The 12347-nt window shown below is 36.6% G+C and overlaps 1 protein-coding gene across 1 annotated transcript; it reads right to left on the bottom strand.

Moving 5' to 3' along the window:
* Positions 1 to 1985: 1985 nt before the first annotated feature.
* On the bottom strand, positions 1986 to 6551 carry SOSTDC1 (sclerostin domain containing 1). Its single transcript, XM_083378716.1, has 2 exons — positions 6163 to 6551; positions 1986 to 3153 (listed from the first exon to the last, which is right to left on the bottom strand). The coding sequence occupies exons 1-2, from the start codon at positions 6353 to 6355 to the stop codon at positions 2738 to 2740; spliced, it is 609 nt and encodes a 202-aa protein (XP_083234842.1). The 5' UTR covers positions 6356 to 6551; the 3' UTR covers positions 1986 to 2737.
* Between the last annotated feature and the right edge of the window lie 5796 nt (positions 6552 to 12347).

Genomic DNA, 12347 nt, shown 5'->3' with positions numbered 1-12347 from the left:
ATTTGATTTGTTGTCTGGACTACCACAAAGAGCAGATTATAGTTAGCTTCTGATAAACAGAGATTACCCACCATATTATCTTTACAAGAAATTGTAGTTATTACTTTATTTACTAAAAGAAAAGGAAAAGTTCAGTAACAAAATACTGGGCATGGACAGAAATAATAAACAATAAATGGCTTGAACTATCTATTAAGAATTACAAAACCTTTTTGAAGTCAAAGCAATTGCCTGGATATTTATACTAAACATTATTGCCAAATTTCTAGTTCAAAGAGGTAGTTTAGCCAATTTCTTTTTTAAAAAAAATATATTTGGAAAATTAAGGTAAGACACAAACTCAAAAAAAATGTTAACAGGTTTTTTGAGAACACAGATTTCTTGACAATCTCTGTACACTTTTTAAGAATGGTCCACCCAAATACCAGTTAAGTGGGTAAAAATAACCAATTTGTAATCTATTGAAAATGGGATTACAGGTAGTCTACAACCCATGAGCACAATTGAACCCCAAATTTCCATTGCTAAGCAAAACAGTTGTTAAATGAGTTTTACCCCATTTTACCAACTTTCTTGCCAGTTATGTGAATCACGGCAGTTCTTAAGTTAGTAACACAATTGTGAATTTAAATTGTGAATTTAGTTTCTCCATTGACTTTGCTTGTCAGTAGGTCACATAAGGTGATCACATGACCTTGGAACACTGCAAACATCATAAGTATATACCAGTTGCCAAGCTTCTGAATTTTGATTACATGACCACGGGAATACTTCAACAGTCATAAGGGTGAAAAACCTTTTGCCATCGTAACTTTGAGAAGTATCTTATACAGAGAAATAATTGTTTAAGATTCAAGTCATTTTGGTAATCATGTTTATAATTAAAATGCACAACTGTTTTGCAGCTATAGAAATGGCAGTATTGCTTTTTAAAAATTTAGTGTGCACAAATTTTAGAATATGTGGTGAATGATACAAAAATGTATTGGAATAAACAGGAATACAGTTCTGGTTTTTTGTAGTGAGACTGAGGGGAATAAAAAGAAAAACTATGTTGGCCATACCCAAGAATTTGAACAAAGAAACCAAGAAAATGGCATGTTTTGTATTGTCAGCAGGTTGAAAACTCCAAATGGTATAGAAATCCATACATCTAGTGGTTACTGAATTATTATTCAAAATCAGTCTTTCTCTTGACTCTCTCTCTCTCTAAACTTGATACCAGGACAAAATAGCTTTATTTTTAAGCAGGAATGCTTGAGTTCCTTTCCAATGAGGTACAAATGCAAGAGTGAATGTCAGATTTAAGGCCATGCAGTCATTCAATGAATCAGTTCAGTTCACTTGTTGGTATGCCAATGCCAGCACAATTGTCTTCCATATGTGTATGGGCATATGACCTGGAAGGCTATTGATGTATCTTCCTAAATGTATTTTTCCTACCACTGAGCACATCATCCCATAAAAAAGGCTGGCAAGTGAAATTCAGTATATGTTTTCTCTGTTGGGCAAAGCTCATTTTTCATACTACCTAAGTCTCCTGATGTAGGAAGGATGCAAGAAAAATTATTGCCAGATTATTGTATGAATCAAATAATTGATTATGTAGCTCAGTACATTGGCTATGCATTACCAGAGAGTGAATCTTACATGTTCTCTTTTGCTATCAATACTATCAACCTATAATTCTTCATATCAATTGTTTTATTACATCATAAAAAAACAAATACATAGTTATTGGAATTATTTAATTATGGACTGCAAAAAATGTATTTTACAAAGTATTTACAAAACATTTTTAGAATTTCTTACTTGAACTGTTTCTTTTTTTAAGAAAAAGTATAAAGGTTAAAATATTTACATTATTTACAGATATATTCTAATTTGGTAACAAATCATAGGAAAATATTTTGATGTTTGAAAGAATGGTAAAGATATCAGAAAACCATCTTAAAAATATAAAGCACATTAAAATTCATTAAATAATTACAATGTCAAATAAATAGGTTTTATTCAAATTTCATTTTTTCCTGCTTTATTATTATTTGTTGTTGTTGTTGAGCAATTTGTTTATATAGTTATATTATGGAGAAAAAATAATCCCAGGCAAATGACATCTTTTTAAAAAATGTCTTAATTTCACTCTGATAAAATCTAATTAAAACATTTATTTTAAACAAGATGTCTGCTGCCAATAAAATATGTGATCTGGAAAGTGCCCCTAAAATATTCAGAATAGCTGCTGTCTGCACTGTAAAATGTTTGACTTCCCATGGCAACAAATATTCATTTTATTTATTTAGATATGTATATATAAACCAATAAAGTGTAGACTTATAGGCCAGCTTTAAAATATAAGGGTTACATCTAAAACATCCTTCAGAAAAGAATGCCCTTCTGAGTTTGGTCAAAATCACAAATGTATATATACCCAAATGTAGATATTCCACAACATAAAAGGGGTTGTATAAGTTCTGGGGTCTTCAAACTTGGCCCTTTTATGATTTGTGGACTTCAACACCCAGAATTTATCAGCCAGGCACGGGTGGCTGAGGAATTCTGGGAGCTGAAGTCCACAAGTCATAAAAGGGCCAAGTTTGAAGACCCCTGTGTTAGTTAGTGACATCTGTAAAACAGAGAGTCATTAATAAGGATTGTGTGTGTGTGTATACATCCATGTGCACGCACACACATACACACACACGCACATACATACATCCCACATATACATTAAGCTCTAACTTGGAGACTGCTTTGTGGATTTACTGTTTTTTTTTCTTTCTTTATGATGTTGGTTTGGCTTGGCTTGAGTTGCTCCTTCAAAATTATGACTTGATTCATTGTGTTGTCTTGTGTATCGTTTACACTTACAAGCTGTAACCACAGTTACTTTGTAGGTTCTTGTGCTTCCATCTTGACACTGCAGCTGAATCCTCTGGGTGCGAGTTTTGTCATTGACACATCTCCATTCCTGTGAGCTTCTTCTGCTCCAGTACTTGGATCCATACCCTCCCCCAATCCAATTAGGTAGCACTGGCAAAGGAAGGCATTCCCCAGCACATACTAACTCTTTCAAAGGGTTTATGCTAGTACATTGACCATCTGAAATATATTTTGTTGATCTCAGTTCCCGACAGCCAACTTGAACTCGACCTGTCAAAAACAAAACAAACCCTTTCTTAAAGTTTTGTATCAGAGATAGCAACAGACATAGCATCCATGTTTATTGAAGTCATAGGTGCTGGAACTCACACGTCATACAATCTGCCTTGCCTACCCTACAAGGTTCCATCCAAAAAAGGTGCCGGAACTCCGTTCTGAGCATTCTATGACAAAAAAGCCCTGGGTATAACAGTTGCCTCCTCCCTAGATTACTGTATAGATGTCAGAAGATCCATATCAATTTCACTTCCAATGTCTTTTTTAGTCATTAATTAATCATTCTTATTGTATGATACTTCAGTTACAAAAGAATTTAGAGCAAAATCTATGATTTCTCACATCACATATCACACTGCACACACATTGGACAGCTATGCTATACCTTCAGCATTGTTTTTCTAGAGTAAGGAATTCAAACTGAGAGTAAAACATAAACCACCCAGTTCATGTTACACTACATTTTGGAAGAATGGCAGGGTGGATAAGGATGCTAATTCCAATCTGTTACCACAATCAATAGATATTTCTGAATGTCATGGATGTATAATCGTGTTTTCCTTATACATGATACAGGTATATTACATTCTGGTGTCTTCTAGGTATGCCTTTACCATACACTTGACATTTGAAGCCCACCTTATCATTTCTGAAGCATATGGTACGGTTTATTTTAATAACCCAATAAAACTCATGTTTGGAAAATTGGAGTTCTGCTTGCACTGCAATCCTAATTTGAATTTCTGAGACTGGAGGAAACCATCCCAGAGAAACAATATAGAAATATATGTAGTTTTCTCCCAAGCTAAGGAGATTGCTGTTAGTACTGCCTTAGCTACTGATACTATCAGAAATAACTTTATGTTGTAAGATTCCCTTTCATCTTTCTGCCTTTCATAGAAAATAATCCTGGATCTCACTTCAAGCTGGATTTTCTCCAAAATGCTAGTTTTAAATTTTGTGTGATCTTATCCTGCATGTTAGTTTAGTTCAATACATTATATTGAGATGAATCTAATCATAATAACTAAAATCTTGCATGTTATCTATAAAGGAACCTGATTCTACTTTGAGGACAATTCTTATAATTCAATATTCTTCATACATATTCTTATATGTAGAGAGCTTTCTTTAGAGTGCAGTGATATAGAATTATACCACTGCTTGCAAGTGTCTCTCTTAAGACTTGAGTACCCTGCACAACCTGAGGCAATGTTATTTCATTTTTAAAGGCAACTGACATTGTACCAAGGTGCTGAAATAGCAGCAAATGCAGACATGTTTGTGCTTGCTTCCCTCTGTATATATTCTCATAGAAACAAGACCGGTCCTTATTTTCATAATTATCCCTTTGAAAGGAATGTACATCATGAATTCCATCACACACCATCTTTCAGTCTTACATATTCTTAAAGTAAATGTTATCACAGAAACAAGAAAGTGAAATAATTATCTTATAATAGGAACTTTTTGATTAGCTGAATTACAACTCTAAATTCCTGGATCTGCTAACATTCAGGGATATTATTATCAATATGTAGCACACTTAAGAGGTCACCAGCCTTCTGGACTACTATCTTATTTGTGAGAAAAAAATCAAATCAAATATGCAAAATTTATTTTTTGAATTTGTTAAAATTGAGTCCTTAGATTCTTCTATCAATATCATACTTTGAGAATCAGCATGTGTATATTGAGGTTTGTTCAATGTGGAAGTTTTTCTATGTAAAACCTACTGAAATAAAACTTAAATATGCACTGGATTTATCTAAAGTGCCAATCTGAGTGATTTAACATTATTTTTTCTCTTAAGCAGAGAGGAGTAGATTATCACTGGATAAAATAAGGCATCAGATACCCTAAGTAGTTTTCAAGAAGATACCAACTTGATTGTTTTCAGAGGACTTCTGCATGCTTAACTCCTGCCTGAAGAATTCTGCTCCACCACTTTTCTTTTGAATATATGCCTACATGATAAGCTTTCCTAGTATTTCTTTCTTTCTTATTCCTGGGACAGTTTACTAACTGAACAACTCTACTGAGCTATTTCGGTAATCTTGCATTGACATGATAGTTCCTGTATCTTCCTTCCAGTCACCTTTCTAGAAAAGGTAGTTAAGCCTTTCTGTCACTGAAAAAGGAAACTATTTCCTTTAAAGATCAAGGTGTTTATAGCATGTTCCTTTTATATTTTAGATGTAGGATGAGGCTCAAGACAGACAAAAAAAAATTCTGGCTGCTTATGCTTCTCTCTCTGAGCAAGAACCAAGCAAGTCTGCTGGGCCTTGGGATGGAGGGTGAACAGAAGATACTTTTCAGCTCCCCAAAGTTGGTTGATAGATGGCTATATAAAAGCTTTAAATAAATAAAGCAAATAAATAAATAAAAATATATAATTTTTAAAGGCAGGTTGGAGCCAAAATGTTTGCACACCTGCTAGATCAGTGTTCCTCAACTTCAGCAAGTTTAGGCTGGGGGATTTGGGGAGTTGAAATTCAAACATCTTAAACTTGCTTAGGTTGAGAAGCACTCAGTGCTAAATCAGGATTTTTAATTAAAAGAGGGTGGCTCTGGAAGAAAACCAAAGCTCTGTGGCAGAAGGTTAATGTTAGCTTTATGAAGTAGCTAGAGACAAATACTTGTCTCAAAAAGCGCCCAGCATTTCTATTTCCAAAATAAAGAAACGGATGTATAGCTAGTCCCCAATGCTTAGTTTTGGTAGCCGTATCAATTATTAAATAGCTTTAATAAAGCTATTCTTTGTGACACAACTGACCTCGGGTCTGAATTCAGACTTGGGTCTCAAGGGATGAAGGAATCAAAGGTAAACATTTGTACCTATTGCTAAGATGAAACTCAGTCTGCCTTACTGGGAAATCAGAAAAGATGTGTTTATTATTCTTCACTGAAGGGTCTTAATGGGCATATGTTGAAAGCAAGGTTATCTCTCTCTCTCTCTCTCTCTCTTTCTCTCTCTCTCTATATATATATACATATACTTACTGTTCCGATCGAAACCTGCATGCCTGCCTCCGTGCCTCGCTTGATTCATGGTGTTGTTGTGGCTGCTGGCCGGGACGGTTTTGACAACGTGGGAATAAAGTATCTCGGTCGCATCGTTTTTGAATGCCACGCAGCTTTTAAGTAGCGCGCAGGCCAGCAGAAAACTCGGGAGGTGCAAAGAGGCAGCAAGCATAGTAAGAGCAATCGCGGGGTCTCTTGGAACGTAGGTACTTCTCTGCGGCCACTTCTTCTGCAAGTGCCGCCCAGTGCTTGCGGAGCGCCTTTATATCGTCCCAGGGGTTTGGCGCTCATTCAGGTGTGAAGTTCCAGATGACAGCACCGCTCAGGCGAGGGTGGGATCCCTTGGAACAGGAATGGGGTCCGCTTTACCAATGGTAAAGCCTGCAGGGGTGTAGGAGGAGCAGAAGGAGGAGCGAGCAAGCAAGTTGCGACCTCCCGCAGGAACTTTGGCTGGAAGTAAAACAGCGATGACTTCTCTTTGCTCTAGGCGGCAGCAATGCCCGCCCAGCTTTGCATGGGGGGGGGAGGCATCGTCTGATTGGAACTCTTCTAAGGCCTAGCTGCTTTGCCGCGTCCCTTGCTAATACATTTGCAGGCAAAGAGGATGGAAAGTTACCTGGAAATAGTTAGGCAGTGCTGTACTATATACATATTTCCTTAGTACATATATATATATATATATATATATATATATATATATATATATATATATATATATATATATATATATATATATATATATATATATATATATATATATATATATATATATCTTCCTCTCTGCCTTCTTTTTTATCTCCATTGCTTCCTGATATCTCCGTCTTTTTCCCCCTTTTTATTTCTTCTGAGCTTTTTCCTCTGAATACAGGAGGAACTGGAGACATTTAGAGCTTACTGCTCTAACTAATTTAAGAAATGCCTTGGGAAAGGTGTTACTAATGTAGCTTTGATCAACACATCATTCTGTCAGCAATGTTTGTGTTGGAACTGACTCCTTTTAAAAGGCAGAATATCTGTGTGCTTCTCCTGCTGAGCAACTTTGGCAGTCTAAGAACCTTTATTTGAAATCCAGTGATATTTAGGGTAGCTGCTGCCTGACTTCATGCCAAAACTTCATGAACTGCTTTTGCAGATTTGAAGAGTATTACAATATAGTTCACATAATGAGTTTAGTAGCCATAAGCTGTTTAACAAAGGAAGAGGAATTATTTTAACTAGTGAAGTTACATATATTAAGCATTAATATCAGAATCATTTCCCTTGGTTCCAGTGAATTCACTATAATAGCAATGTAATTTCGTATTTGTGCAATTCCACAAATGAAGTTTCTGCCACATCCCATGTTAAACATACCATAAACAACACTGCCTTGGTGGAGCAGTGGGCTAATGCCTCCTTAAGTAACACCAGCTGCCTGCAATTAGTGCAGGTTCACATCCCACCAGGCTCAAGGTTGACTCAGCCTTCCATCCTTCCGAGGTAGGTAAAATGAGGACCCAGATTGTTGGGGGCAATTAAGCTGACTTTGTAATAATGCCGCTTGGGGGAGTGTATGAAAGCCCTAATAAGCAGGCATATACATAGAATGAAGGCTACTGCTAAGCTTGTAAGCTGCCCTGAGACTTTGGAGAAGGGCGGGATATAAATGGAATTAAAATAAAAAAAAATATTGACACAGAATGTCTACACCAATTCTTTATATCATTTTTTCCATTCAAGATCCAGTATACCTTGGGAATGGCATTTACTATTGACTTTAGGGAAAGATTCTTGACTAACTTTTCCACAGTAGTTTCCAGGTAACAGTAGTTTCCATTACAGTTGTCATTTCAAATGTCAAAATGGAATATCATCCTTAAAGCAAATGTGCAGACTTGCAGTCTGTTATCACTCAAAGCAGGCTGAGGATACAAAGCAGGCTGAGGAAAACTGTTTGCAGAAAGGCAGCCCAAGCTAATATTTGAACCAGCACATTTTAATGTATATTTCAAATGCGCAATGAGAATAAAGGTCAGAAAACACAGCTTGCGGACACACTTTCCTCTTCCACAAATGTTAATGAGATTCATCAACAAAAAATTTAGACACCAATATATCTAGGGCAGTGGTATCAAACTGCCGGCCCATGGGCCAAATGTGTCATGCTGGAACCCCTCCCACCCCATTGCCAGCAATGGAAAAAAAGCATGATATGTCACGACATGTCACATGATGTTGCGAGTTTGTTGCGAGTTTGACATCCCTGATCTAGGGTACCAACTCTTTCTAACCAAGTGCTTTCCTGACAACAACTTCCACAATGTAACTTTTCTACATGTTTGGCAGAGGCTAGTTTACATAATTTCCACAGCAAGTGTATGTACTGTTTCTTCAATGTGGCAACCTGCCAAAGAAGGAAGCTGATTTTTGACAATAACTCAGTGGTTGATTATGTGTCATTAAGTCACTGTTGACTCTTAGTGATAGAAAAGTTTTCTCTATGCTGATTAGTCCTCAGTCTGATCCTTTAGATCTTCCAACAGTGGAGTCATCACCACTGCATTCAAAGTGTTTTATTTTGTTTTTTAATTTTCTCCTGTCTTCTTAGTTTGAGAAGCAAAAATGCCAGTGCAATTGCTATAAAATTATTCCCCACTCTGGAATGGTCTGCCTGCTTGATTGTATTTGCATCAAAATTATGGGTTCTCTTTTAAAGGCTGTAAGTTATTATCACAATTCATAACTACTAAGTCAACAGGTGGATTCTGATCCTAAAGTTAAATAGCAATACCACTTAGACTTATATATCATTCCATTGTGCTTTACAGCATTCTCTGAGAGGAAGCTCAAATAAAGATGTTGTCAGTCTTTTCAGAATTTTAAAAGTTCTCCTGGATTCACGACTCAATTTTGAAGACCATATAGGAGCCGTGACCAGGGGGGCTTTTGCCCAGGTTCGCCTGGTGCACCAGTTGCGACCCTATCTGGACCGAGATGCCCTACGCACAGTCACTCACGCGCTCGTGACCTCCCGTTTAGACTACTGCAACGCTCTCTACATGGGGCTGCCCTTGAGGACCACTCAGAGGCTTCAGCTGGTGCAGAATGCGGCCACGCGAGTTGTGATGGGGGTCTCACGATACTCCCATGTAACACCTCTACTCCGCAAGCTGCATTGGCTCCCGGTTGCCCTCCAGGTGAGATTCAAGGTGCTGGTGATGACCTATAAAGCCCTAAATGGCTTGGGTCCGGGATATCTGAGGGAACACCTGCTTCCGGCATCAAGCTCCCTTTGTCCTGTGCGCTCCCACAGGGAGGGTCTTCTCAGGGTGCCACCGGTAAGAGATTGCCAGCGGACGACACCCAGGGATAGGGCCTTCTCAGTGGGTGCGCCTGCCCTTTGGAACCAGCTGCCAGTGGAGCTTAGGACTGCCCCCGACCTCCATTCATTCCGCCGGGACCTGAAGACCTGGCTCTTCGAGCTCTCTGGCCCAGGCTGAGAATTTTAATCTTAATTTTAATTTTAATTTTAACTGTGGTTTTATTTGTTCAGGGACGGATATAATTTTTTAAATTGTTTTTAACTTTTGTATTTTTGTTTTTAATCACCCTGTAAACCGCCCTGAGTCCTTCAGGAAAGGGCGGTATATAAATGTAATAAAATAAAATAAAAATGTAATAAAATAAAATTAAAATAAAATAAATAAAATAAAACGTTCCCACAGAAACTCTTTTCCTGGTCTATGCATACCTAGATGGATTAATGGGATTCAAGACAATGGTAGCAATTGTCTAAAAGTCTAATAAAATATATCAATCAATCAATCAATTTTTATTATAATCACAGACCAGAAGTTTATAATAGAGATACAGCTGATCCACTCTGTATCAGAACTTTACGTAGGAAATTGGGTTTTAGCACTTTCCCCACATTTTGGTTATATACAATCAGGGAGACATTCATTTTTCTGTGTATCAACAAGTGGGAAACAAATATTATGGTGTTATATATGGTGTTATATATTAATTTCAATGTAGAATATTAATATAGGCTGTTGAGGATCTTGAGGAGATATCTCCAAATTGTGCTCATTCTAGATGATGAAGTTGCCGTGAAGGCACATTTAAGAAAGGCTACTCTCACACCAGCAGGCACCAGTTTCATTTCATTGGCCTACTTTTGCCTTCAGTATTATATTATATAATATTATATTTACCTTCACTGCACCATTAGTATTTTAGTGATCCTACAGTATTTATGTTGCTGACAATCATACTACTCATATCAAGCAAGAGCAACGTTGCTTGGATTAAGAGGGTTTGAGAGAGAGGGATAACAGGAACATTGAAAAAGCAGAAGCTAGAAGTCTTGTCATTTAATAAGTAGGGGAAAGTCATACCTTGTAAGCCGCCCTGAGTCTTCGGAGAAGGGCGGGATATAAATGGAATTAAAATGAAATAAATAAATACCTACCTGCCTTATAGCTGGCCACACCCTTTGCTGGAATAGCAAGAATGTTACAGGGTGGAACAGAGATACATTAGCAGTGCTTTTGTGTGGAAAGGCTTGATCAGTATTTGGCTGTCTCGCATCTAGCCACAGCCAGACTATCAGTTCTTTTCTTTAAAACACTTCCAGTTTTACCCATTAAAAATAATCAGATGTGATGAAATCTATTTTTGATTCTAAAAGGCACATCACAAAATAAAGTTTTCTTACACTGAAGATAAAGGCACTGCCTTTCTGGAAGGAGATGTGCTTCAATATTTTTTGCACATTCAGTAATAGTCAACATCAATGGTTAATAGAAGTGAATGTTCTCTGTGTAATAAATAGTACAAGTCTAGATTGTAGATTTCTTAGTGCTTTGGTCTTGTCTCCAGTGTGCAACTGAAAATTGTTTGTTTTTTCTTTCAGAAACAGAGAAGTATTCATACACATTTTGGTGAATCGTTTCAGTTCCTTCCTCTTCTTTCATTACTTGTGTGTTTAGTTACCTGTTTAGGATCTAAGTATCTAAATATCAATGTTGGAACGCAGCACAGTGCAGCTTCAGCACTGTTCCTTTCCCACACATCCAAGGACAAAACTAATCATCAAATCTGCTGAAGGATCATACTAATTTATATGGATGCTCCTTGTTCTGGCAAGTGAATGAGATGCTAGTGATATATTCAGGTTCTACTATTGTTTTGACAGGTCTGTATAGGAAGAAGTGAGAGAGGAAAACAATTTTCCTTGGCAGGACTCCTGCTTCTTACAATTGCTTCAGCTTTTCAGCAAGTAAACTGGATTGGTTTTAAGCCTCTGTTCTTGCTGTTTTCATTTACTTTTAATGTGTTTTTAATAACTAGAATGCTTTTATTTGTTACAGTAGCCAAGCACAATTTTTGGTTTTACTGTTATTTCACAGTTCATTAGCTATCATGACAGCTGTTGATGAATATCAATATATAAATTTTATATCCCACAATGGAATGCTAATATATGCCTCCATTTATTGACATGTTTTCTTATAATTCTTTGTGCCAGAATAATCAGAATACTAAGGGATTACACTTTAGTGCAAAATCTTGTTCATAGATTATTGAGGTTATGAATGCAGGTGTTCTATTAAGCTAACAATGCAGCCTTATATATGTTTACTTAGAAATAAATCCCACCAAATCTAACTGACTTCAGTGGCGCTTACTTCTGTATGGCAATAGAATTGCTATTTACGGTAACTGATTTTGCTATAGGGTTCCAGATAGATGAGAGCATAACAGCCTGTACAGAGGTAAACTTCTTAACAAAAAGAACTGGAATCATTTTTAGTTATTGAAAGCATATACTTTGGGTTATATTTATTTTCCAGAACCAAGGTAGATTTTTATCTAAAAGTTCAACTAAAATTATATCTTTCAAATGTATAATTTGAAGTAATTTTATTCTGATTAGATAATAATTTAAAACTTACTAAAATTAGAATAGCATTCCTAATTAAAAATTGCCCTATAGACTATATGTGTGCATCAGGCTGATTCAGCAAGCAGCAGCACTTAGATGATCTTGGTTGATTTTAGAAGTTAAGCAAAGTTGGGCATGGTTAGCATTTGCATAGAGGATCAAATGGGAATCCCAGGATTCTAGACTACTGTAAATTGGAAAGTAAAAATAAATCCAGGAAGAAAGCATTGGCAAA

This window comes from Vipera ursinii, assembly GCF_947247035.1.
Source record: "Vipera ursinii genome assembly, chromosome: Z".
In the NCBI taxonomy this organism is placed as follows: domain Eukaryota; kingdom Metazoa; phylum Chordata; class Lepidosauria; order Squamata; family Viperidae; genus Vipera; species Vipera ursinii.
The sequence above is the reverse complement of the archived record's forward strand: the minus strand, read 5'-3'. Positions and strand labels throughout refer to the sequence as shown.